This window comes from Oryctolagus cuniculus, chromosome X, assembly GCF_051225735.1.
Source record: "Oryctolagus cuniculus isolate XC-2025 breed Fujian yellow rabbit chromosome X, ASM5122573v1, whole genome shotgun sequence".
In the NCBI taxonomy this organism is placed as follows: domain Eukaryota; kingdom Metazoa; phylum Chordata; class Mammalia; order Lagomorpha; family Leporidae; genus Oryctolagus; species Oryctolagus cuniculus.
In genome coordinates, this window is record NC_142888.1 from 72733814 (window position 1) to 72755625 (window position 21812).

At 40.7% G+C, this 21812-nt stretch overlaps 2 protein-coding genes and 1 non-coding gene across 5 annotated transcripts in view; 2 read left to right on the forward strand and 1 right to left on the reverse strand.

The window, feature by feature from the left end:
- Nucleotides 1-21812, reverse strand: part of LOC100357610 (protein PBDC1) — a 453980-nt gene that overhangs the window by 126367 nt on the left and 305801 nt on the right. The window lies entirely within an intron of this gene.
- NKAP (NFKB activating protein) lies at nucleotides 1578-21612 on the forward strand. Its single transcript, XM_002720129.6, has 9 exons — nucleotides 1578-2087; nucleotides 4276-4356; nucleotides 7212-7282; nucleotides 7466-7606; nucleotides 10920-10983; nucleotides 13995-14104; nucleotides 14198-14273; nucleotides 16290-16439; nucleotides 20209-21612. The coding sequence occupies exons 1-9, from the start codon at nucleotides 1708-1710 to the stop codon at nucleotides 20381-20383; spliced, it is 1248 nt and encodes a 415-aa protein (XP_002720175.3). The 5' UTR covers nucleotides 1578-1707; the 3' UTR covers nucleotides 20384-21612.
- Nucleotides 18982-19109, forward strand: LOC127485039 (small nucleolar RNA SNORA31). Its single transcript, XR_007912241.1, has one exon. It is a non-coding gene; the product is annotated as a small nucleolar RNA SNORA31 (small nucleolar RNA).

The following is a 21812-nucleotide window of genomic DNA, read 5'->3' on the forward strand; positions in this document are numbered from 1 at the left end:
TGTGACCCACTTGGAAGACCCAGATGGAATTCTGGGCTCCTTCAGCCTGGACAGGCCTCAGCCACTGCAGTCATCTGGGAAGTGAACCAGCATATGGAAGATTCTTTCTTTCTTTCTTTCTTTCTTTCTTTCTTTCTTTCTTTCTTTCTTTCTTTCTTTCTTTCTTTCTTTCTTTCTTTCTCTCTCTCTCTCTCTCTCTCTCTCTCTCTTTCTCTCTCTCTTTCCCTTCCTTCCCTTCCCTTCCTTTCCTTTCCTTTTCCTTCCTTCCTTCCTTCCTTTCCTTACTTCCTCCCTCCCTTCCTTCTCTCTCTCTCTCTCTCTCTCTCTCTCTCTCTGTCACTCTGCCCTTTGAAAAAAAATAAATCTTTAAAGCAGAAGAAGAAACAGGAAAAGAAATAAAGAGAGGAAGGGTGGGAGGAAGGAAGGAAGGAGCCCATACCCTGGGCTGCTGGTGTGGTACAGCAAATTATGCTGCTGTTGCAACCGGCAACATATCACATGTGCCTCTTTCAATCCAGCTCCCTGCAAATGTGCCTGGAAAAGCTGCCAAAGGACTGGCTGGGGCCATTTGAGAAGTGAACCGGCAGATAGAAGACCTCCATATCTCTCTCACATTCGCTCTCACTCTTGCTCTACCTTTCAAATAAGTAAATAAATATTTTAAAAGAAGCAGCAGCAGCCAGCATCCCATATCAGAATGCCAGAATTCCTGACTTCAGCTCCTAATTCCAGCTTCCAGCCAATGCAGACCCTTGAGGCAACAGGTGATGTCTCAAGTAATTGGGTCCCTGCCACCCACGTGTGACACCTGTATTGGTTCCTGGTTTCAGCTTGGCCCAATCCTGGCTGTTGCATGCATTTGAGGAGTGAATTGGTGGATAGGAACTCTGTCTCTCTTTCTGTCTCTACCTCCCAAATTTAAAAACAGTAGAAAATGAACAGAAATACTGATCATAAACCACATATTGCTAGGCTAGCAGATGACTAGTTTAAGGGGCTGGATAAAGAGAGGGTTACATATTCCTTTTGCTGAAGCACACGGGTGGAGATAGTTACTGTAAGAAAAGTATGCAATTTTTCTCTGGGCTGCAAACTTATTTGGAGTGTATCAGGCTCAAGACGTTAACACAGACTTTGTGCCTTCTATGCTACCTGGGCAATACGGAGCTTAGATATCATAGCTCACCCCAATCGCGATAAACTTTCCTAATTTTTCTTGGGATTAGGGAAAAAAAAAAACAAATTATATGCAATATATATTCTCAATCATACATAAATGCATAATTATACACAGAAGGCACACGAAACACATACAGAATTGGATGTGTTGTTCATACGACCACTCTGTGAAATGTATCTTATATTCCGCCATCCTTCTCTTCAGGTACCACAAAGTTCGAAGCTGAGAAAGGACTTTATCTCCTCTCCCCGTTAGTTTAGATTTGAGAAGCCACTCGGAACTAGAGGAGAGCGTAGACCCAGTTGCCCTACCGGCTTGTTTATACCGATACACACGTCCCTTCCAGTCTGCAGAACCGCCTACGTCCGGGGAAGGGGTTTACCGACGTACTCGAAACGATTCCCAAGGTTCCCCTCAGGTTTGGGTGGTTGTACGGTGGCGGGATCTGAAAGCCAAGGCAACCGGGATCTTCCTAGACTGGTGAGAGCGCCCCCTTCTTCAGCGACTTCTGGGATCCTGCAGCAGCAATGGCTCGGGTATCCGGCTCACGGAGCCCGGAAACCTCGGGCTCCGGGGGAAAACGTCGCAGTTCGTCGAAGAGCCCCAAGCCCAGCAAATCTGCTCGGTCCCCGCGGGGCCGCCGCTCTCGCTCGCACTCTTGCTCTCGATCCGGGGAACGGAATGGCCTCAGTCACCATCTAGGTGGCCTCAGTCACAGCTCAAGAAACCAGTCCTACCGCTCCCGCTCGCGGTCACGTTCTCGAGAGCGGCCCTCTGCGCCTCGGAGCACACCTTTCGCTTCTGTCTCCTCGTCCACCTATTATGGCGGCTACTCGCGCCCCTATGGGAGCGACAAGCCGTGGCCTAGCCTCCTGGACAAGGAGAGGGAGGAAAGCCTGCGGCAGAAGTGAGTGACCCCCCTCCCCCACTTTTCCTTTTACGAACCCACCTCCCTTTGGAGTCCGATTTATCATTCATTCCTCTTGTGGCCGTTTGTGTTCGCTCATACTTGCCTTGTATCCGTTTTCACCCCGTTATCCAGTCCACCCATGGCGACCCTTTTATACGTCCTTTTATTCCCTTACATTTTCATTCATTATACATTGCCATGGTTTCGTGCTACCCTCTTCCCTCTTCGGGGTTGTTAGCAAACGCGGTCAAGAGCCTCACATCTACCAGATTTATAGCATTTACTTGGTTGTGCCATTATCATTTGAGAGCCCCATTTTATTGATTATAGAATTCCCAGTGCCTAGCACTTTGCAAACATGCAACCATTGCTTATTGAAGAAATAGGCTTGATTTAACAGAACACGTAAGTGGTAATGTTTTGTGGGGAATTGGGAAGGTTGAAATCAAGGGTTTAAATTGGAGAGAAGGAAAATCTTCCCCTCAGACAAGGCGATGAATGTAGGAAAAGTGACCTGCTAGGCTGTAGATGAGGCTACCTTGAGAAAGGACTTGCAGAGTGGTCTCGATCTTGTTTGATCATGAAAAATGATATTGGGGTGAGATCAAATTTCTAGTAAGAGTGAGTATGGAGTGGAAAAATGCATGGTTTAAGGGGAAAGGAAAAGGTTTATAATTATTGCTGTGGAAGCCTTTGTCTCTAATGTTTATTAAAGGTTAGATTTATGTATCCAGTACTGTGCTGAGGACTAGACATGCTGTATGTGTCAGAAAATGAGAAATGTAAAAGTATTTCAGGCATTGAGGAGCAAGTTAAAGTTTCAGCAGTTGAGAGGTGTCTTTGTGATTCTTTTGCTAACTGCAGTTTCATCCAGGAATCAGACTGTCTGAAATTGATGTGCTTATTTGGTATTTAACAACAGTGTGAACTTGAGCGAGTTGCTTAACCTCTCTGAGTTTTACTTCTTCACTATTAAAAAAAAGATAAAATTAGTATGAAGGATTTTAGGGTTGTAATAATTTAGTGTTTGGAACATAATAAATACTCCACAAGTGTTAGATGTTAGTTCAGCATGCATGGAAGAAGAAACAGTGAAAACAGTCCTGAGTTAGGTTACTTCCAAGTTAAATTTTTCAGAAAAGTACCCAGAGGCTTTATCAATCAAAAAGCAAATGGTTTCTTAGTGGAAAATCTCCACCAAAATATGTCAGAACTGCTTGAATGAAATTTGCATTTGTACATTTAAGGAGATAAGTAATTTATCTTAACAGTACAGATGAAGCCAGGTGACAGCAGGTATGAGAACAGGACTCCAAGCGCTGTAGAATTTGGCTGATACTCTTCTCCCTATATGTAAATATTCCAAGTATGTCCCCTTTTAGATTGTATGTTTCTTAAAGTGGGAAATGCTGAGTCTGACTCTGCATAATGATGATATCATTTCCCCCTGAAGAAATAATATAATTTATTCAAACAAACCAGCTATATTTATTTTGTAAGGATGTTTAAAAAGAAATCAAATCACAAACAGCCAAACTTTTAGGAAGTGGGCCTTTTTTTTTTTAACTTTAAGAGTAATAGCAAAAATTAAAACAAACCACATTATAAAACAAAAGAAGAAAATTTTAATGTCCTCCAAAGAATAGAGAATGTACTACTTTTCCAAAAAGAAACTAAAGGGAAAACAGAGAGAGAACAAACCCTGTGTCTCACTGAGTACAAGTTTTGTCAAATAAGACTTTTTTTCATTTTTAGAACTTTTGTTTTCTGCTTTTATCAATTCCTGGGCTTCTGAAAGCTGAAGATTTGAGCAAATCAAGAGACTCCTCTTTACTTTCATAAACATCTGAACAAATGAAGTTATTTCCAAATGTAAAACTCTGTCACAAATTGCAGACAATAAAATGAATAATGAATAGTTATATCATGAATTAGGCAGAAGGGAAATACCTTCCAGTCTCCCAGGCTGTCGTTTCTGACCCAGCCACCCAAGCTATTTGTAGTTGCTACCGTTTGATAGTACTATCAGAACACCAAAAATCCCAAGTGATGAATTTAAACCAAGTTTTTATCAACATTTAAAAATAAAGAGAAATTAGACTTAACTGGGATCTTGTTGGATTTGATTATATATTTAAGAACAATTCAACCATTGAGTTATAATTTGTATACCTATACCTTCTAGGAGATTAAGTGAGAGAGAGAGGATTGGAGAATTGGGAGCTCCTGAAGTATGGGGACTTTCTCCAAAGAATCCTGAACCAGAGTAAGTGGTTTCAAAATATTGTATTGTATTCTACTGTTTAAATTCTAAGTCTGTTGCCAAAATTTTTAAGTGAAGAACTTTAAGTACATTTCACGTTTTTCTTCTTTCTTGTCATTTATGCGGTTCTACCCTTCAAGTTTTACTTTTAAAGATAGATTGATTGATTGATTGATTGATTTGAAAGGCAGAGTGACAGAAAAAGAGAGAGACAAAGAGAAAGAGAAAGAGATCATCCATCTGCTGGTTCACTCCCCAAACGAATACAACAGCCAAGGCTGGGCCATCACAAAGCCAGGAGTCAGAAACTCCATTCTAGTCTCCCACATCGTTGCAGGAGCCCAAATATTTGGGCCATCTTCTGCTGTCTCCCCAGGCATTTTAGCAGGAAGCTGGATTGGAAGCAGAGCAACTGAAATTCCAATATGGGATCCCGATGTTGTAACCAGCAGCTTAAACCATTATACCACAACAGCAGTCCCTACCCATTAAGTTTTAAAAACATGGAACTGTGGCATAGCAGGTAAAGCATCCCATATGGGTGCTGGTTCAAGTCCTGGCTGCTCCATTTCCAATCCAGCTCTCTGCTGTGGCCTGGGAAAGCAGTGGAAGATGGCCCAAGTCCTTGGGCCCCTGCACCCGCATGAGAGACCCGAAAGAAGCTCCTGGCTCCTGGCTTCGGATCGGCCCAGCTCCAGCCATTGGGACCATCTATGGAGTAAGCTAGCAGATGGAAGACCTCTCTCTCTCTCTCTTTCTCTCTCTCTCTCTCTCTCTGCCTCTGCCTCGTGTAACTCTGCCTTTTAAATAAATAAATAAATCTTAAAAATATAAAAACATGGAACTTATATAAAGATTAAGACATGTTGTTAGTAGATCTTAGTCTGCTAATTGTTCGCTTTCAGTTGTAAGTCATGGGGTGCTACTGTTCTATTCATAGAATGGTTCAGTGTTAAATAATAGTGGTGGGCATTTCAGAGTGCCTGCATTGGAGTCCCAGCTCTGCTTCCAATTGCAGCTTCCTGCTGATGCACACCTTGTGAGGCAGCAGGTGATAGCTCAGTACCTGAGTTCCTACTACCCATATGGGAGACTCAAATGGCGTTCTGGGCTTGACTTCAGCCTGGCCCAGCTCCAGCTGTTGTGGGCATCTGGGGAATGAGCCAGTGAATGGAAGATCTCTGTCTCTCTGCCTTGCGACTAAAAATAAATAAATATTTTAAAAAACAAATAATACTTATATTATTTTGAATTGTTTTTTCTCAACCTAGTAGCAGATTGCGTGTCAGATTAATGCAATTAGCATTACAAAGGTATTTTTAAATGAATATACTAGTATGTTTTGCGTAGTTATTGTTCCTGTATATAGTACTATCTGAAGGCTGCTTTTCCTTTTTTCTCTTTGATGTTATTGGTAAGTCTCTTCTTCCCTCTCGGTATGCTTTAAGGTGAGTTAAGACAGTATGCTTGGCCGGTGCCGCGGCTCACTAGGCTAATCCTCCACCTAGCGGCGCCGGCACACCGGGTTCTAGTCCCGGTTGGGGCGCCGGATTCTGTCCCGGTTGCCCCTCTTCCAGGCCAGCTCTCTGCTGTGGCCAGGGAGTGCAGTGGAGGATGGCCCAGGTGCTTGGGCCCTGCACCCCATGGGAGACCAGGAGAAGCACCTGGCTCCTAGCTCCTGCCATCGGATCAGCGCGGCGCACCGGCCGCGGCGGCCATTGGAGGGTGAACCAACGGCAAAGGAAGACCTTTCTCTCTGTCTCTCTCTCTCTCACTGTCCACTCTGCCTGTCAAAAAATTAAAAAAAAAAAAAAAGACAGTATGCTTGACAGGTAAATCTGTAATTTTGTGAAATCATGGGAAAATATTATTACCTGAAATTTTTCTCATAGATAGCTTTGGAAAATGCTTCATGAACTAATTGATAGAATTAAAGTTGGAAAGAACCCTGAACATTGTTTTCTGGACAATGCCTAAATTATTTCAAGTGTTATCTTCAGGGGAAATGATTATAGAATGTCGGAACTCCCTTTCTGAACTGTTATAGAATTTTAGTAATACTCCCTTTCAGAATTCTCTGCAACAAAATGAAATCTCTTTAGATTATTGTTCGTCAGGTTCTTTTTGCTCTGGGGAGACAGAACAGTTGCTGCTACTCTATGTTTTCTACACACAATTAAATTATGCAACCTTCTTAATCTCCAGCATCTTTTATCTTTCTTTATGGCTCCCATTTCTCTACTTTTTTTAAAGATTTATTTATTTATTTGAAAGAGTTACAGAGAGAGGTAGAGACAGAGAGAGAGGTCTTCCATCCGCTGATTCACTCCCCAGATTGCTGCAATGGCCAGAGCTGAGCCAATCCAAAGTCAGGAACCAGGAGCTTCTTCTGGATCTCTCACATGGGTGCAGGGACCCAAGGACTTGGGCCATCTTTTACTGCTTCCCCAGGCCATAGCAGAGAGCTGGATCAGAAGAGGAACAGCCAGGACTTGAACCAGCTCCCATGTGGGATGCTGGCGCTTCAGGCCAAGGGTTTAACCCACTGTGCCACAGTACTGGCTCCACCCATTTCTCTACTTTTGCCCTGTAGGTTTTTCTGAAAATACTAATCCTCCATGCTGTTTTGTTTGAGTAGCATTTTATAATCTCCAAACAATTTTGCAAATCTAAGTTAGTTTATTATTACATAGGTAGTAGACCCTTGAATTGCACTCTTACAACACTAGTCCAAGACTTGCTTTAAGTGGTTTTTAGACAGTCATTGTAACTGAAAAATTTTAGGTCTATATTTTTATACTCCACGGTCCATGTTTCATCACTTTTCTGATTCTTGCAACCATTTTCTTGAAATTCAGCTCTGATGAACATACACCAGTAGAGGATGAAGAGCCAAAGAAAAGCACCACGTCGGCTTCTTCTTCAGAAGGTATTTTTAAGATACAGGGCTTTCTTGAGAAGTTAAAAACTAAGTTTATAAATAGTTGAACATTATACTTTGCTTTTAATTGAATTGCCCATCATCTGTTCCTTGTCAGTATTTTAAATGCAGCCAATTCGATATTCAGAAATACTCTTTTGGAAATGAGATTTTTGCTTGTATCCTCTATAGATGAAAAAAAGAAGAAGAAGAAGTCCAATCATTCAAAAGAAAGGTCCAAGAAGAGGAGAAAGAAAAAATCATCTAAAAGAAAACACAGGAAGTATTCTGAAGATAGTGACAGTGACTCTGATTCTGAAACAGACTCTAGTGGTAAGAAAACCAACATCATTCTGCAAGCTTTGCTTCAAAACTAGTTTTACTTCTTAAAACTTATTTTAGAAGGAGCTTCTAAAAAGCAATAATAATAGCCAAGAGTTTGTGAATGCTTGCTGACTTTGTGTCAGGCACCCTGCTAAGTGCTTTATGTTTGGTATCGATATTTAATCTAAACAACAACTTTAGGGTACACCTTATAGATTAAGAAATGGAGGGTCCTCCGCCTAGCGGCGCCGGCACACCGGGTTCTAGTCCCGGTTGGGGCGCTGGATTCTGTCCCGGTTGCCCCTCTTCCAGGCCAGCCCTCTGCTGTGGCCAGGGAGTGCAGTGGAGGATGGCCCAGGTGCTTGGGCCCTGCACCCCATGGGAGACCAGGATAAGCACCTGGCTCCTGGCTCCTGCCATCGGATCAGCGCGGTGCGCCGGCCACAGCGGCCATTGGAGGGTGAACCAACGGCAAAAGGAAGACCTTTCTCTCTGTCTCTCTCTCTCACTGTCCACTCTGCCTGTTAAAAAAAAAAAAAAAAAAAATGGAGGGACTGGCCCTATGACGTAGCCACCTCCTGCAGTGCTGGCATCCCATATGGGCGCTGGTTTGAGTCCCAGCTGCTCCACTTAGATCCAGCTCTGTTATGGCCTGGGAAAGCAGTAGAAGATGGCCCAAGTCCTTGGGCCCCTGCACCTATGTGGGAGACCTGGAGGAAGCTCCTGGCTCCTGGCTTTGAATTGGCTTAGCTCTGGCCATTGGGGAGTCAGCAGGTGGAAGACCTCTCCCTCTCTCTGCCTCTGCCTCTCTCTGGCTCTGCCATTCAAGGAAAAAAAAAATCTTTAAAAAAAAGAAAGAAAGAAATGGAGGCACAGGGCATGTTATAAGTATCATACCCAAAGTCACACAGATGGGATTCAGACCTAAGAAGATTGACTCCAGATTGGTTGTACAAAGTTGTACAAGGCATGTGGCACAGACCAGGTGAGGAGATTGGGCTACAGTACACGTGGCACCAAAGAGAACCTTAGAAAGCTACATCCATTCAATGGAAGGGTTATTTTATGTAAATAATTCTCACGCACAGTGGACAATTCTGTACATTTTTTTTTCTTTAAGTACATCATAAAGGGGCTGACGTTGTGGTATAGCACCCATATGGGCACCACTGGCTGCTCCACTTCTGATCCAACTCCCTGCTAATAGCCTGGGAAAAGTAGTGGAAGATGGCCCAAGTGCTAGAGCCCCTGCCACCAACGTGGGAGACCTGGATAAAGCTCCTGGCTCCTGGCTTCAGCCTGGCCTAACCCTGGCCATTGCAGCCATTTGGAGGGTGAACCAGCAGAGGGAAGACTTCTTTCTCTCTCTCTGTCTCTATATCTCTCTCTAACTCTGCCATTCAAATAAAAAAAATAAAAATCTCTTCAAAAAAGGTGCGCTGGCTTCAAGCTGGCTGCTGATTGATTCAAAGCACCCCCTTTGGAGTAGTACATCACCAAAAAAACACTTTTTTGTGCCCTTTCCTGGCTAATGATCGAGTAGAAGGCACCTCCTCTGGGACTGACACACTGCAAAAAGGCTCCCTTTCCACTGATGCTCCCTGGCTTGCCTGACCACTGTTGTCTCTTTTCTTCCTCACTGCTGAAAGACCCGACTTTCTTTCTTTTTAAGTTTTTAAATATTTATTTTCATTTTATTTTTTGAAAGGCAGAGAGACAGAGAAAGAGATAGAGAGATAGAGATCTTCTGTCAGCTGGCTCACTCCCAAAATGCCCACAACAAGGCTGGGCCAGCTTAAGTCAAGAGCCCAGAACTCAATCCAGATCTTCCGCGTGCATAGCAGAGACCCAAATACTTGAGCCATCATCTGCTGCCTCACAAGGTGTGCATTAGCAGTAAGTTGAATCAGAAGCAGAGGAGCCAGGACTCAAACCAGGCACTCCAGTAGGGGATGCAGCCATCCCAAGCAGCAATTTAATTGCTGTACCAAACACTCACTCCTGGACTTTGCTAAAATATACACCTTAGCATGTCAGTCCCCTACGTAAAATCCTTTGATGGCTTTCCATAGGCTTCATGGTAAAGTTCAGACCCTATAATTACACATACCCTGCCACTCTCTTACACCATCCTCTATAGCCTGAGAACTACTGTGTATCTGCTAGGCATCCCATGCTGTTTCTCTGGACTCTGTTACTTGGTATGAAGAATTCCTGTACCTGTACAGTCTCCTCCTCCACCCAGCTTGGCTTATTCATTGCAACAATTGGCGTGTGTTGCTTTTGTAATAAACTGGTTTTAAAAAAAACTGGTTTAAGAGTTACCTTTTCCTGGTCAACCATTCTTCAACAACTCTCCCCAAATCAGTATGATTTTGAGATTCCTCTGTGTGCCCACTGCACCACATGCTTCCCCGTGTCACTCAGATTATTGTTATCACTTCACCTGTCTGTCTCCTCTATTAGACTTAACTCCTAGAAAGCATTCTGTCTCCCTCTCAAACACATAGGTTTTATCCCCCTTTTTGTCATGAAAATCTTCAAGTATTTAGAAAAATAAAGAAGACAGTATAATCAGTAGTATAATTAATACCATGAATTTTACCACCCAGATTTAATACTAATGCATATTTTTGACCTACATTTGATTCAAATATGGTTCTTTTGCTAAGACAGTCAAAGTAAATTACATTGTCATACTTCTACCCTAAATATTTCAGTATGCATCTAAAAAATGGGCTGGCGCCGCGGCTCACTAGGCTAATCCTCCGCCTAGCGGCGCCGGCACACCGGGTTCTAGTCCCGGTTGGGGCGCCGGATTCTGTCCCGGTTGCCCCTCTTCCAGGCCAGCCCTCTGCTGTGGCCAGGGAGTGCAGTGGAGGATGGCCCAGGTGCTTGGGCCCTGCACCCCATGGGAGACCAGGAAAAGCACCTGGCTCCTGGCTCCTGCCATCGGATCAGCGCAGCGCGCCGGCCGCAGCAGCCATTGGAGGGTGAACCAACGGCAAAAGGAAGACCTTTCTCTCTGTCTCTCTCTCTCACTGTCCACTCTGCCTTTCAAAAAAAATGACATTTTTCTACTTACCAACAATACTGTTAACTCGCTAACTAAATTAATAATAATACCCAATATCACCTAATACCTAGTATGACCTTAAGTTCTATATCCCCAGTGCCTAGCACAGTTCCTGACAAGTAGCAATAAATGTTTGAATGAATGAATTTCTCTGTGATAACAATTGAGACAGCAATAGGATGTTTACTCAAGAGACTTGGGGCTTTAGAGAATTTTTTTTTAATTATAATGTGCTTTACTTTGCAGATGAAGATACAAAAAGGAAAGCAAAGAAAGCCAAGAAAAAGGAAAAGAAGAAGAAACACAGATCGTCAGTTTTTTTCTTTAATTTTTATTATGAAAGAGTTCCAGTGAATATAAAATTACATAAAATAGTGTAATGAATCCCCAATTTGCCCATCCCCCAGGGATTTTTTCATTTAAGTATTTAGTAAGTGTTTATGTTTCAAGTACCATTCAAGGTGCTGGGATACAAAACAGAAGTTCCTGCCCTTTTGGAGTAGCAATTTAAGGGAAGATGCACAATGTATAGAAGTGAATTCCATATATTATTTATTGAGTTTGTTAGAAGAGCTATAGAAAAATAATGTAGAATAAGGACAATAAGGTAGTTGGGGATGGGGGCAGACTGTGGTTTCAAATACAGTGATTAGAATAGGTTTCACCTAGAAGGTAACATATTTTAAAACAAGGATAAATTTGGCAAAACTAAAAATTCTCTCAGCATTTGTTCAGTATATGTACAAATTCTCCAACTGCATCCACTACTAGAACATAAATTTCAGAACTCAAAGAACATTTCAAATGACACCAAGCTAGGCCAGTACCAGTAAGTATTACAATTTTACCTGGACCTAACATTTTAGCGTACATGGTTAAACTTTGATGCCTAGGTAAAGGAAACTACTTAAAAATGGTAATTAAAATAATAAGTATACAGATACTTGTATAATATAGTACCACTATATCAAAAGTCCATGTTTGTTTAAAAATATTTTATTTGAAAGGCAGAGTTATAGAGAGAGAGAGAGAGTGAGAGAAATACTCTGCTCCACTGGTTCGCTCCCCAAATGGCTGCAATGGCATGAAGCCAGGAGTTTCATGCATGTCTCCCACATGGGTGCAGGGAGTCCTTAGGCCATCTTTCCCAGGTACATATGTTAGCAGGAAGCTGGATCAGAAGAGCAGCTGGGACTCACCAGCCCATATGGGATGCTGGCCTTGCAGGTGGCAGCTTAACCCATTGTGCCACAACACGAGCCCCAAAAAGTACAGTCTTAAGTGCTCAATGTACTTTCACCTCATTTTTAAAAACTTTTTAGGGGCCAGTGCTGTGGTGTTGCAGGTAAAGTTGCTGCCTGCAGTGCCGGCATCCCATAGGGTTGCCGGTTCAAGTCCTAGTTGCTCCACTTCGATCCAGCTCTCTGCTATAGCCTGGGAAAGCAGTGGAAGATGGCCCAAGTCCTTGAACCTCTGCACCCACTTGGGAGACCCAGAAGAAGCTCCAGGTTCCTGGCTTCTGGTTGGCACAGCTCTGGCCTCTGGCCATTTTGGGAGTGAACCAGCAGATAGAAGACACCTCTCTCCCTCTCTCTCCCTCCCCCTCCCTCTCCCTCCTTCTCCCTCTCTCTCCCTCTCTCTTTCTTTGCCTCTGCCTCTGCAACTCTGCCTTTCAAATAAATAAATCTTTTAAAAAACGTTTTAATAAAAATCTTTATACACAAAATACTGAGAATAGTATGAATCCCAGATACCCTGTTCATGACTGTATACTCTGAGGGAACACAATTTTTTAAACATAATACCATAATATCACTATGATATCCAATACAATGAACAATTCCTTTCTACCATCAAATATCTATTCCACTTTTAGTTTTCCTGTATTAAAAACACCCCAGGTTTTTCCACTTGATTTCGTCTAATCTGGATCAACCGTTAATCAGTTTGAACAGTTATCAACTCATGGACATTTTCTACCACCCATTGATTATTTTGGAACCAATCCTAGATATATTCCATCCATAAATAATTCAGTACCTTTCTGTAAAAGGCAGTCATTCTTTATTAAAAGGAAAAATAATAACCACACTGCTATTATGCTTAAAATATTTAACAGTAATTGCTCGATTATCAACAATTTCTCTGCAGTTTATTCAAATCAACATTCAAATAATATCCATAAATTAAAATTATTGCATTCTTACAGTGTTCCAGAGAACGTTCTCTGTCCTCAATATTTCCTGTAGATAGATAAAGGTTTACCAAGGTTCAGATTGGTGTTTTGGGGAGGATACTTCATAGGTGGGCTGTGTACTTCTGTCAGGAAGCAAACAACGTCTGGTTTTCTATTTTTGTCATAATGATGAACATTGTCTAGATCTGTTACTTCATTAGGGATTGCAAAATGGTGATACTCTAATTATAACTTTCCTTCTTTATTTACTAGATAGGATAATTCAGTAAGAGAAATTTACTCATTGAACATATAGTATAGTTTGTATAGAAAAGGTAGGATAATTGCTTAATTCTTTTTAAGAATTTTCAAAATAATGAGTTGGAATTTTTTATACCATAATGAATCTAAGGATTTAGACATTTAATGTATTTAACCCATTACACTTAAAATTATTAATGCTCAAATTGGCAAGTCATTTTTCTGTTGTCTTTCTACAATATGAGAACTGTGTTTCACTATTCTTTTAGAGATTTTATTTTTTATTATGAGAGAGCGCCCATCCATTGGTTTGTTTTTGTTTTTTTTGACAGGCAGAGTGGACAGTGAGAGAGACAGAGAGAAAGGTCTTCCTTTTGCTGTTGGTTCACCCTCCAATGGCCGGTGCGTTGCGGCTGGCGCCCCGCGCTGATCCGAAGGCAGGAGCCAGGTGCTTCTGGTCTCCCATGGGGTGCAGGGCCCAAGCACTTGGACCACCCTCCACTGCCTTCCCAGGCCACAGCAGAGAGCTGGCCTGGAAGAGGGGCAACTGGGACAGAATCCGGCGCCCCGACCAGGACTAGAACCCAGTGTGCCAGCGCCGCAAGGCAGAGGATTAGCCCAGTGAGCCACGGCGCCGGCGGAACTGTGGCTTTTTAAGCAGCATCTTAACTGCTAGGTGAAAATGCCCACCTCCAAGGATCCCTTTTTATAATGAAAAATGATTTAGTTAAATAAGTTATAAGTCTTTTAATTAAAATTATTCTCTAGCAACTTTGATAGGTCTAGATCATTTTAATCAGTCTTACCTTTCATTGCCTTGAAAAACTGATGCCTTTTAACATGGGAATATTAAGTGAATTTGTATCAAATTATAATCCCTACAGGAAGAAATATAAGAAAAAGAAATCCAAAAAGAACAGAAAAGAATCCAGTGATTCAAGCTCTAAAGAGTCCCAAGAAGAGTTTCTGGAGAATCCCTGGAAGGATCGATCAAGTAGGTTGTTCTGATAGACTAACTCAGAACAGATGAAACATCAAAGTAACCAATTAGTCAAAATGTGAATGTGTTTTTGAACATCTTTCATAGAGGCTGAAGAACCTTCAGATTTAATTGGCCCAGAGGCTCCGAAAACCCTTGCCTCTCAAGATGATAAACCTTTGAAGTAAGTAGCAGTGTATGTATATTATCTAAAGTACTTCCAAAAACTATAGCCCTAACTTGCCTTGCCAAACTTATCTCCCTCAAATCCTTTATTTATATCTGCTCAGGTTTCAGCTGAGCTGGTTTGCTAAGTTTGCTGAATTTACTGTTTCCTTTCTCACCTTTGTCTCATTTAGCTTCTTTCCTCCCCCTAATATGCCTTCCCTTCTTTTCCTTGCCCTGTATTTTCTTCCCTACCCAGCCCCCCATTTCTCCCTGTTAATATCCTTGCCATCCATCAAAGCTCTGTTTGAAAGGAGGGAGCATATACCAATCCTAATACTTCCCCTCCACAAGTAGACATGATAGCTATCCCTCTTTAATCCTCACAGCATTTTCTATTTCTTTCATGCCATGTATTAGATATTTTCCTTATATTGTAGTTATAGCCTTATTAATAAGTGAATTCCACAACGGCAGAAATTTTTATATATTTTTTTAAAGATGTACTTTGTTTATTTAAAAGACAGAGTTACATAGATAGGTAGAGTCAGAGAGAGAGAGAGAGAGAGAGAGAGAGATCTTCCATCCATTGCTTCACTCCCCAGATGGCCACAACGGCTGGAGCTGTGCCGATCCAAAGCCAGGAGCTGGGAGCTTCCTATAGGTCTCCCACACAGGTGCAGGGGCCCAAGGACTTGCTTTTCCAGGCCATAGTAGAGAGCTGGATTGGAAATGGAGCAGCCAGGACTTGAACCAGTGTTCATATAGGATGCTGGTGCCACAGGCCAGGGCTTTAATCCACTGTGCCACAGCGCCAGCCCTGGAATTATTTTTATATTAAAAGCTTTGAGGGGCCAGCACTGTGGCACTGTGGCATAGCAGGTAAAGCCGCCACCTGCAGTGCCGGCATCCCATATGGGCACCGGTTCAAGACCCAGCTGCCTCACTTCTGATCCAGCTCTCTGCTGTGGCCTGGGAAAGCAGTGGAAGATGACCCATATCCTTGGGCCCCTGCACCTGCATGGGAAGACCTGGAGGAAGCTCCTGGCTCCTGGCTTTGGATTGGCGCAGCTCTAACCATTGAGGCCAATTGGGGAGAGAACCAGTGGATGGAAGACCTCTCTCTCTCTCTCTCTCTCTCTTTCTCTGCCTCTCCTCCTCTATGTAACTCTGACTTTCAAATAAATAAATAAATCATTTTAAAAGCTTTGAGTTTAATAAGTATACAAGAAATAGTCACTGAACTGAATAGTAGCATTTGGAATTGCTTTGAATCAAAATTAGTAGATAATTATTACTGTATAGCATTATTAGTGGTTGTAAGTCTTAAACATACATTAATTTGTAATGTATTATTTTGTTATTGTGGAGTTTTTTTAAGGGCAAAGGGAATCAGATTGAGCCAGGGCAGTAATGTCAATACCTATTAGGGATAAATTAATCTATAGCTATAAACATAAATGTATACTAATACATTTTTTTAAAAAAAAGATTTACTTTATTTGTTTGACAGGTAGAGTTACAGAGAAAAGGAGAAAGAGAGAGGAAAAAAAATTGATTGATTTCCTATCTGCTTGTTCACTCCCCAAATAGCCACAAGGGTTGAACCAGGTTGAAGCCAGGAGCCTGGAACTCCATCCAAATCTCCCAAGTAGGTGGCTATTGGGCCACCTTCAGCTGCTTTCCCAGGCACGTTAGCAAGTAGCCAGATCGGAAATGTAGCAGCTAGGACTCAAACTGTTGCTCATATGAGATGTCAGCATTGCAGAAGGTGGCTTAATCTGCTGAACCACAATGCTAGCCCCACGTTCTTCATTTCCAATGCATCTCTGCATTTCTTTGTTAGTTATATAGGTCATAGAGCAATGTTCACTAATTAAAGTAATTCATATTAAGCTTCCCAGTACACTACTACTTAGTGCTCTTATTTCCCCCTATTATCTAAGAGAAACAAATTTTGTGCTGTCTTTAGAGATGAGCTTTTTGTATTGAGATGGTTTAATAGAGCTTTTCTGAACTCTGAATTACTTTTTAGCTATGGCCATGCTCTGTTACCTGGGGAAGGTGCAGCTATGGCTGAATATGTAAAAGCTGGAAAACGTATTCCACGAAGAGGAGAAATTGGCTTGACAAGTGAAGAAATTGCATCATTTGAATGTTCAGGTTATGTAATGAGTGGTAGCAGGTATGTTGGCATTGAGTTTAATTTCCACGATTACATCTTTCTTTCTTACTACCAGAATTATATCTTGGTAATTAATTTTCATTAAGTGACTATTCCTGATATAAAGTAGAATGTAACTATTGTTTTGATGTTGTTTTATTGTTCTAAACATGGTTGTCTAAAATTTCAGGTATATATATATATATATATGCAACTCTACTATATCTCCAACTACAAAGAATCAAGCTTTTCCATGTCTTGTCCTAGTTTATGTTTTAGTACAGATATTTTATCTACTGGAGGATATAGTTAAATTCAGCTATTTATCACAGACACATAAGAAGTGTGGCATTTTGAAAGTTAGGAAGACATTTTCCCAAGACAGTGTTTCCTGGTTTCCAAATTGGCCTCCGGTTCTCTATGCACCCAAGTTTCTGAGAATCAATAGCAGAAAAGAATTATGAAAGATGTTACATGCAGCATGGAGAAATGAATGGAAAGAAGGGGGAGAGAAAGCAAAGTACCAGAAAGAAACAGGAGAGTGAGCTGAGAGGACAACTATAATAAATTCAAATTGAATTTTGAATTCTTTAACTTTTAAACTTTTTAAGTAGATAACTACTTTTAAATGTCATGAGAAGCAAACATTTGCAGAACTCCTGCAGTACCTCTATAACCTTGGAATTCTGGGGGCAATATTTATTTTTATTAAAGATTTATTTATTTCACATGAGAGTCAGAGTTACACAGAGAGAGGAGAGGCAGAGAGAGAAAGGTCTTCCTTCTGATGGTTCACTCCCCAATTGGCCGCAACGGCTGGAACTGCACCAATCCAAAGCCAGGAGCCAGGAGCTTCCTCCAGGTCTCCTACGTGGGTGCAGGGGCCCAGGGACTTGGGCCATCTTCTACTGCTATCCCAGGCCATAGCAGAAAGCTGGATTGGAAGTGGAGCAGCTGGGACTAGAACCGGCACCCACGTGGGATGCTGGCGCTTCAGGCCAGGGCGTTAACCTGCTTCACCATAGCACCAGCCCTGGGGACAATATTTGAAACATTGTATTTGAGGACTAACAGTAAGAAAAAGAAATCAGGCCGGCACCACAGCTCACTGAGCTAATCCTCTGCCTGTGGCACCGGCATCCCAGGTTCTAGTCCCGGTTGGGGCGCCAGATTCTGTCCTGGTTGCTCCTCTTCCAGCCCAGCTCTCTGCTGTGGCCCGGGAGTACAGTGGAGGATGGCCCCAGTGCTTGGGCCCTGCTCCCACATGGGACACCCGGGGGAAGCGCCTGGCTTCTGGCTTCGGATCAGCACAGTGCGCCAGCCGTAGCGGCCATTTTGGGGGTGAACCAATAGAGGAAAGACCTTTCTCTCTGTCTCTCTCACTAACTGCCTGTCCAAAAAAAGAAAAAAAAGAAAAGAAAAAGAAATCAAAGGCTTAAGGATTGGAAAGAAGGATGTGACACCATCATTTTTTGTGAATTGTTTACGTAGAAAATTCCAGAACTACTTCAGATGAATTATAAATAATAAGGTTTAACAAATTGTTGTATATAAGGTTAATACACGAAAATCAATTGTGTTTTTATATACCAGCAACAGACAATCCAAAAATGCCATGAAATAAAAAGAAATCAGCAGTTAAAATAGTATTAGAAAAATATATAGGACTTAGGAAAGTCCTTATATCTTATATCATCTTAATGAAAGATGTCCAAGACCTCTGCAGAGAAGCTGTAAAACATTTTTAAGAGACATGAAAGAAGACCTAAAAATAAGTGGAGAGATAACCATGTTCATGGATAGGAATGTAGTATTGTAAATCATTTCTCCCCAAATTGATCTATAGACTCAACATAGTTTGAATCAAAATCACAAAAGCAGAATTTTTCATGAAATTTAATAAAGTGGTTCCAAAATTTATATGTTAGACTGACAGGCCAAGAATAGAGGTTAATTTCTGAAAAAGAAGAGCAGGAGGGTGAAATACCTGCTATGAGGACTTATTTTGAAGCTTATAGCATTTTAGAAAGCATAAAACAACCAAATTGTTCAATGGAGTAAAATACAGAGTCCAAGGACAGAGCTATGCATGCATAGAACTTTTGCTTATGAAAGAGATGGCTTGTCAGATGAGTATGGAAAGAAGGAACAGACACAGAAAATCCATATGGTAAAAGATGAAAGTAGGACCCTATATAGCCACATACAAAAAGCAATGCAGCCAGACTGAGGACATTAAGAGCAGATATCTTTTAGACCTCAGGGTAGAGAAGCAGTTTTTAAAGACAAAAAGAAAGTACTAACAATAAAATAAAATATTAGTAAGTTCACCTAGGTTAAACATAAGGACTTTTGTTCTTTAGAACATACCTTAAAATAAATAAAAAAGACAAGTTCCAAGCTGGGATAAAATCTTGGTATATATTACAACTGATAAAGAGTTGATGTTGATAACATTTAAAGAATATGTGTAAAGAACTCAGTAGAAAAATGGGAAAATGACAACAATGGGTATTTGTCAGAAGAAATACATATGGTCTACACATACATTAAAAGGTGTTCATTGCATCCACTGATAGACCTTGAACAATTTGCTGTTGTTCTTTTGGTTTGCACTAGGATGCCAAAGAAACATCCCTGCGCTTTCTGTCTGTCTTTGTGGCAGCCCAGATTGAATTGGGGAATACATTTGTAGGGAAAAAAAGAGGTGTTCATTATCATTGAAAATGGAAATCAAGAACATAGTGAAATGCCATTGTACACCCATTTGATAGAAGATTAAAGTTCTAACAATACACTTGAGAGGATGCGAATCTACACAGGATTCCTTAAGTACTGCTAGTGGGTATAAACATTTTGCAAAACAGTCTGGCATTACCTTGGCGATTGAGCTTTCATATACTATATGATCCAGCAACTTCATACCTGCATACCCAAGAGAAAATAATTCCCATGTACTAGAAAACATGTACATGGATGTTTTTTACAGCATCATTCATGTAGCACTTCTATTCCAGATAAACTACCATACTCACTGTACCCTGAGCAACCTGCATGTATTGTCATCATCTTCATTCTCCTCTCTTATCTTCATACTAACCTGAAATGTTTCCTCCCTCTTCTCCTTACCAAGTTTTTCTCCATTTTTCTAGATATAGCTCAAGCTTCTTGAACTTATTTTGTAGGATTGGATACACACATATGATAGAGGTGGATTTTCATGAAGTTCTCCCTGTAAATAAACTGACCTTTTGAAGATGATGGCATTGCTTCCCTCCGCCTCTACCCTTATTCTTCACTGGTTTGGCTCTTGTGCTAAATCTTTTCTTTGGGCCACTAATGAGTCAAAGGAAATTAAATCAAACTCCTCTTCGATTACAGATTTTAACTTGGTTCTTTTGGTTGTATTTCAAATTAGAATATTGAAGTTGCACCTCAGTTATGAAAACTAAAATCTTTTATCTATCCTACTACCAATTGCACTAAGACAAAAAGATATATCACCTAAGAAGTGTAATTATTTGCCCATTTATGGTTGTTTTACTGAAGACAACTAGAATAGACTTATTCCTTTAGTATTTGAAATGAATACTATTCACTGTGTTGACAGAACATCAGCAATCCTTAAATGAGTATGAGAAACAAATCAAAGGACATGTGAGGCAGATAAAATGAATGATCTTTTAAAACTTTAACCCATTTCAAAGTTTCTCTTCTGTATTAACAGTAATGAAAATATGCTATAAAAATAATTACTGAGAAATTAAACCAAAAATAAAATTATCTCCAGGCATCGCCGAATGGAGGCTGTGCGACTGCGAAAAGAGAACCAGATCTATAGTGCTGATGAGAAAAGAGCCCTTGCATCCTTTAATCAAGAAGAGAGACGGAAAAGAGAGAACAAGATTCTGGCCAGTTTCCGAGAGATGGTATACCGAAAGACCAAAGGGAAGGATGATAAATAAGGATTTTCTGATTATTCAGCAGACATTTTTAGTGACAAAAACAGAAGTCTGGGTTCCACACATGCACACAAAAAGATGATTATGCCCTGAACAAGCTTTACAGTGCTACTGTGCCTTCCATTTAATTCTTTCTGTCCTTCAATAAAAAGCTGCTTATTGATACAACTTCAGCAAGTACTTTTGGACCATAATTCCTCTCTGATTTAAAAATCCAAATTAGGAATGAGATCCTACTATATTGGGAGAGGTGGCATGAAGAGACAGTGTGTGATGAGAAAAACTTAAATCTCATGCCATTGCACAGTGCTACCTCTAGCTCTACATGATGCCTGCCCTCCCCACCCACCCCCAACTGAACTTATGAGAAATTATCATTCCTCTGTGTTGAATGTGATATGAATGGACTTGGTAGAAACATAGGAGGACACTTTTGTTTTAAAAAAGATGAAGGCATTGCTGAAAAAAAGAAAATCTACTATTTGAAGACTTACACAATATGATATATAATCTACCCTGGAAATAAAGTATTTTGGCTTAAGTCCCTGCCTCCCCTCCAAAACCAAAAGCAAACCAAAAACAAAACTAACCCACAGACTTACTGAATTGAAAAATGTGGACATTAGGTTTTTAAATTTTTTAATAAATTATTTTAAAATTATTCTTTCAAATATATAATATTAGGACATTACTGTTGTGCCAATGTTTTGATCTAAGCTGTACTTTGATGCTAAGATAACAACTAAACAAATGGGACTCAAATATGGTCAAGAGTTGTGATAGGAAACATAATGAACCAGTATTTTAGTTGTTTCATAGGATAAAATGATATTAAACCTTTGTAATGCTGTCCTTTATGTAATGAGATTTTATTTTTAAACATTGTTAAATCTTTCAGTTTATGTTGTAAGCTGTCATTCATTTTAATTGTTAACCTTGTACAGAAGTTCCTCACTTTATCATTTTTTATGCTATTATTTATTTCTAAGTTTGGGGAAAATGAAACATTGTAGGATTGTGAGACCACTATCCTTCCCTTATTTTGGTCAATTTTGATTAAGTCACAAGAGGGAGGGGACAGTGGAAGTTTTGACTGTTTTTGTTAAAGTGATTTTGATCTTCATTATTATTATATGCCTAAGATAAATTTAAATTACCTGGTGGGAAAGTATGACTATGCTGTTATAAAATGTCCTCTCCTTATAATAAAGTGCTTTTTTAAAGTCTTTAAATAAGGCTATCATATTTCAAAGTACAAGGCAAAAGTTTTACCATTTAACATAGTTCTAGGAAAATGTCTACCTTTTGTTATTAAGAGGCAGATAGAGACAGACAGAGAGCTGCCATCTGTCAGTTAACTCCCCAAATGCAAGCAACAGCACAGGCTGGACCTGGGTAAAGCCAGGAACTCAGAACTCAATCTGGGTCTCCC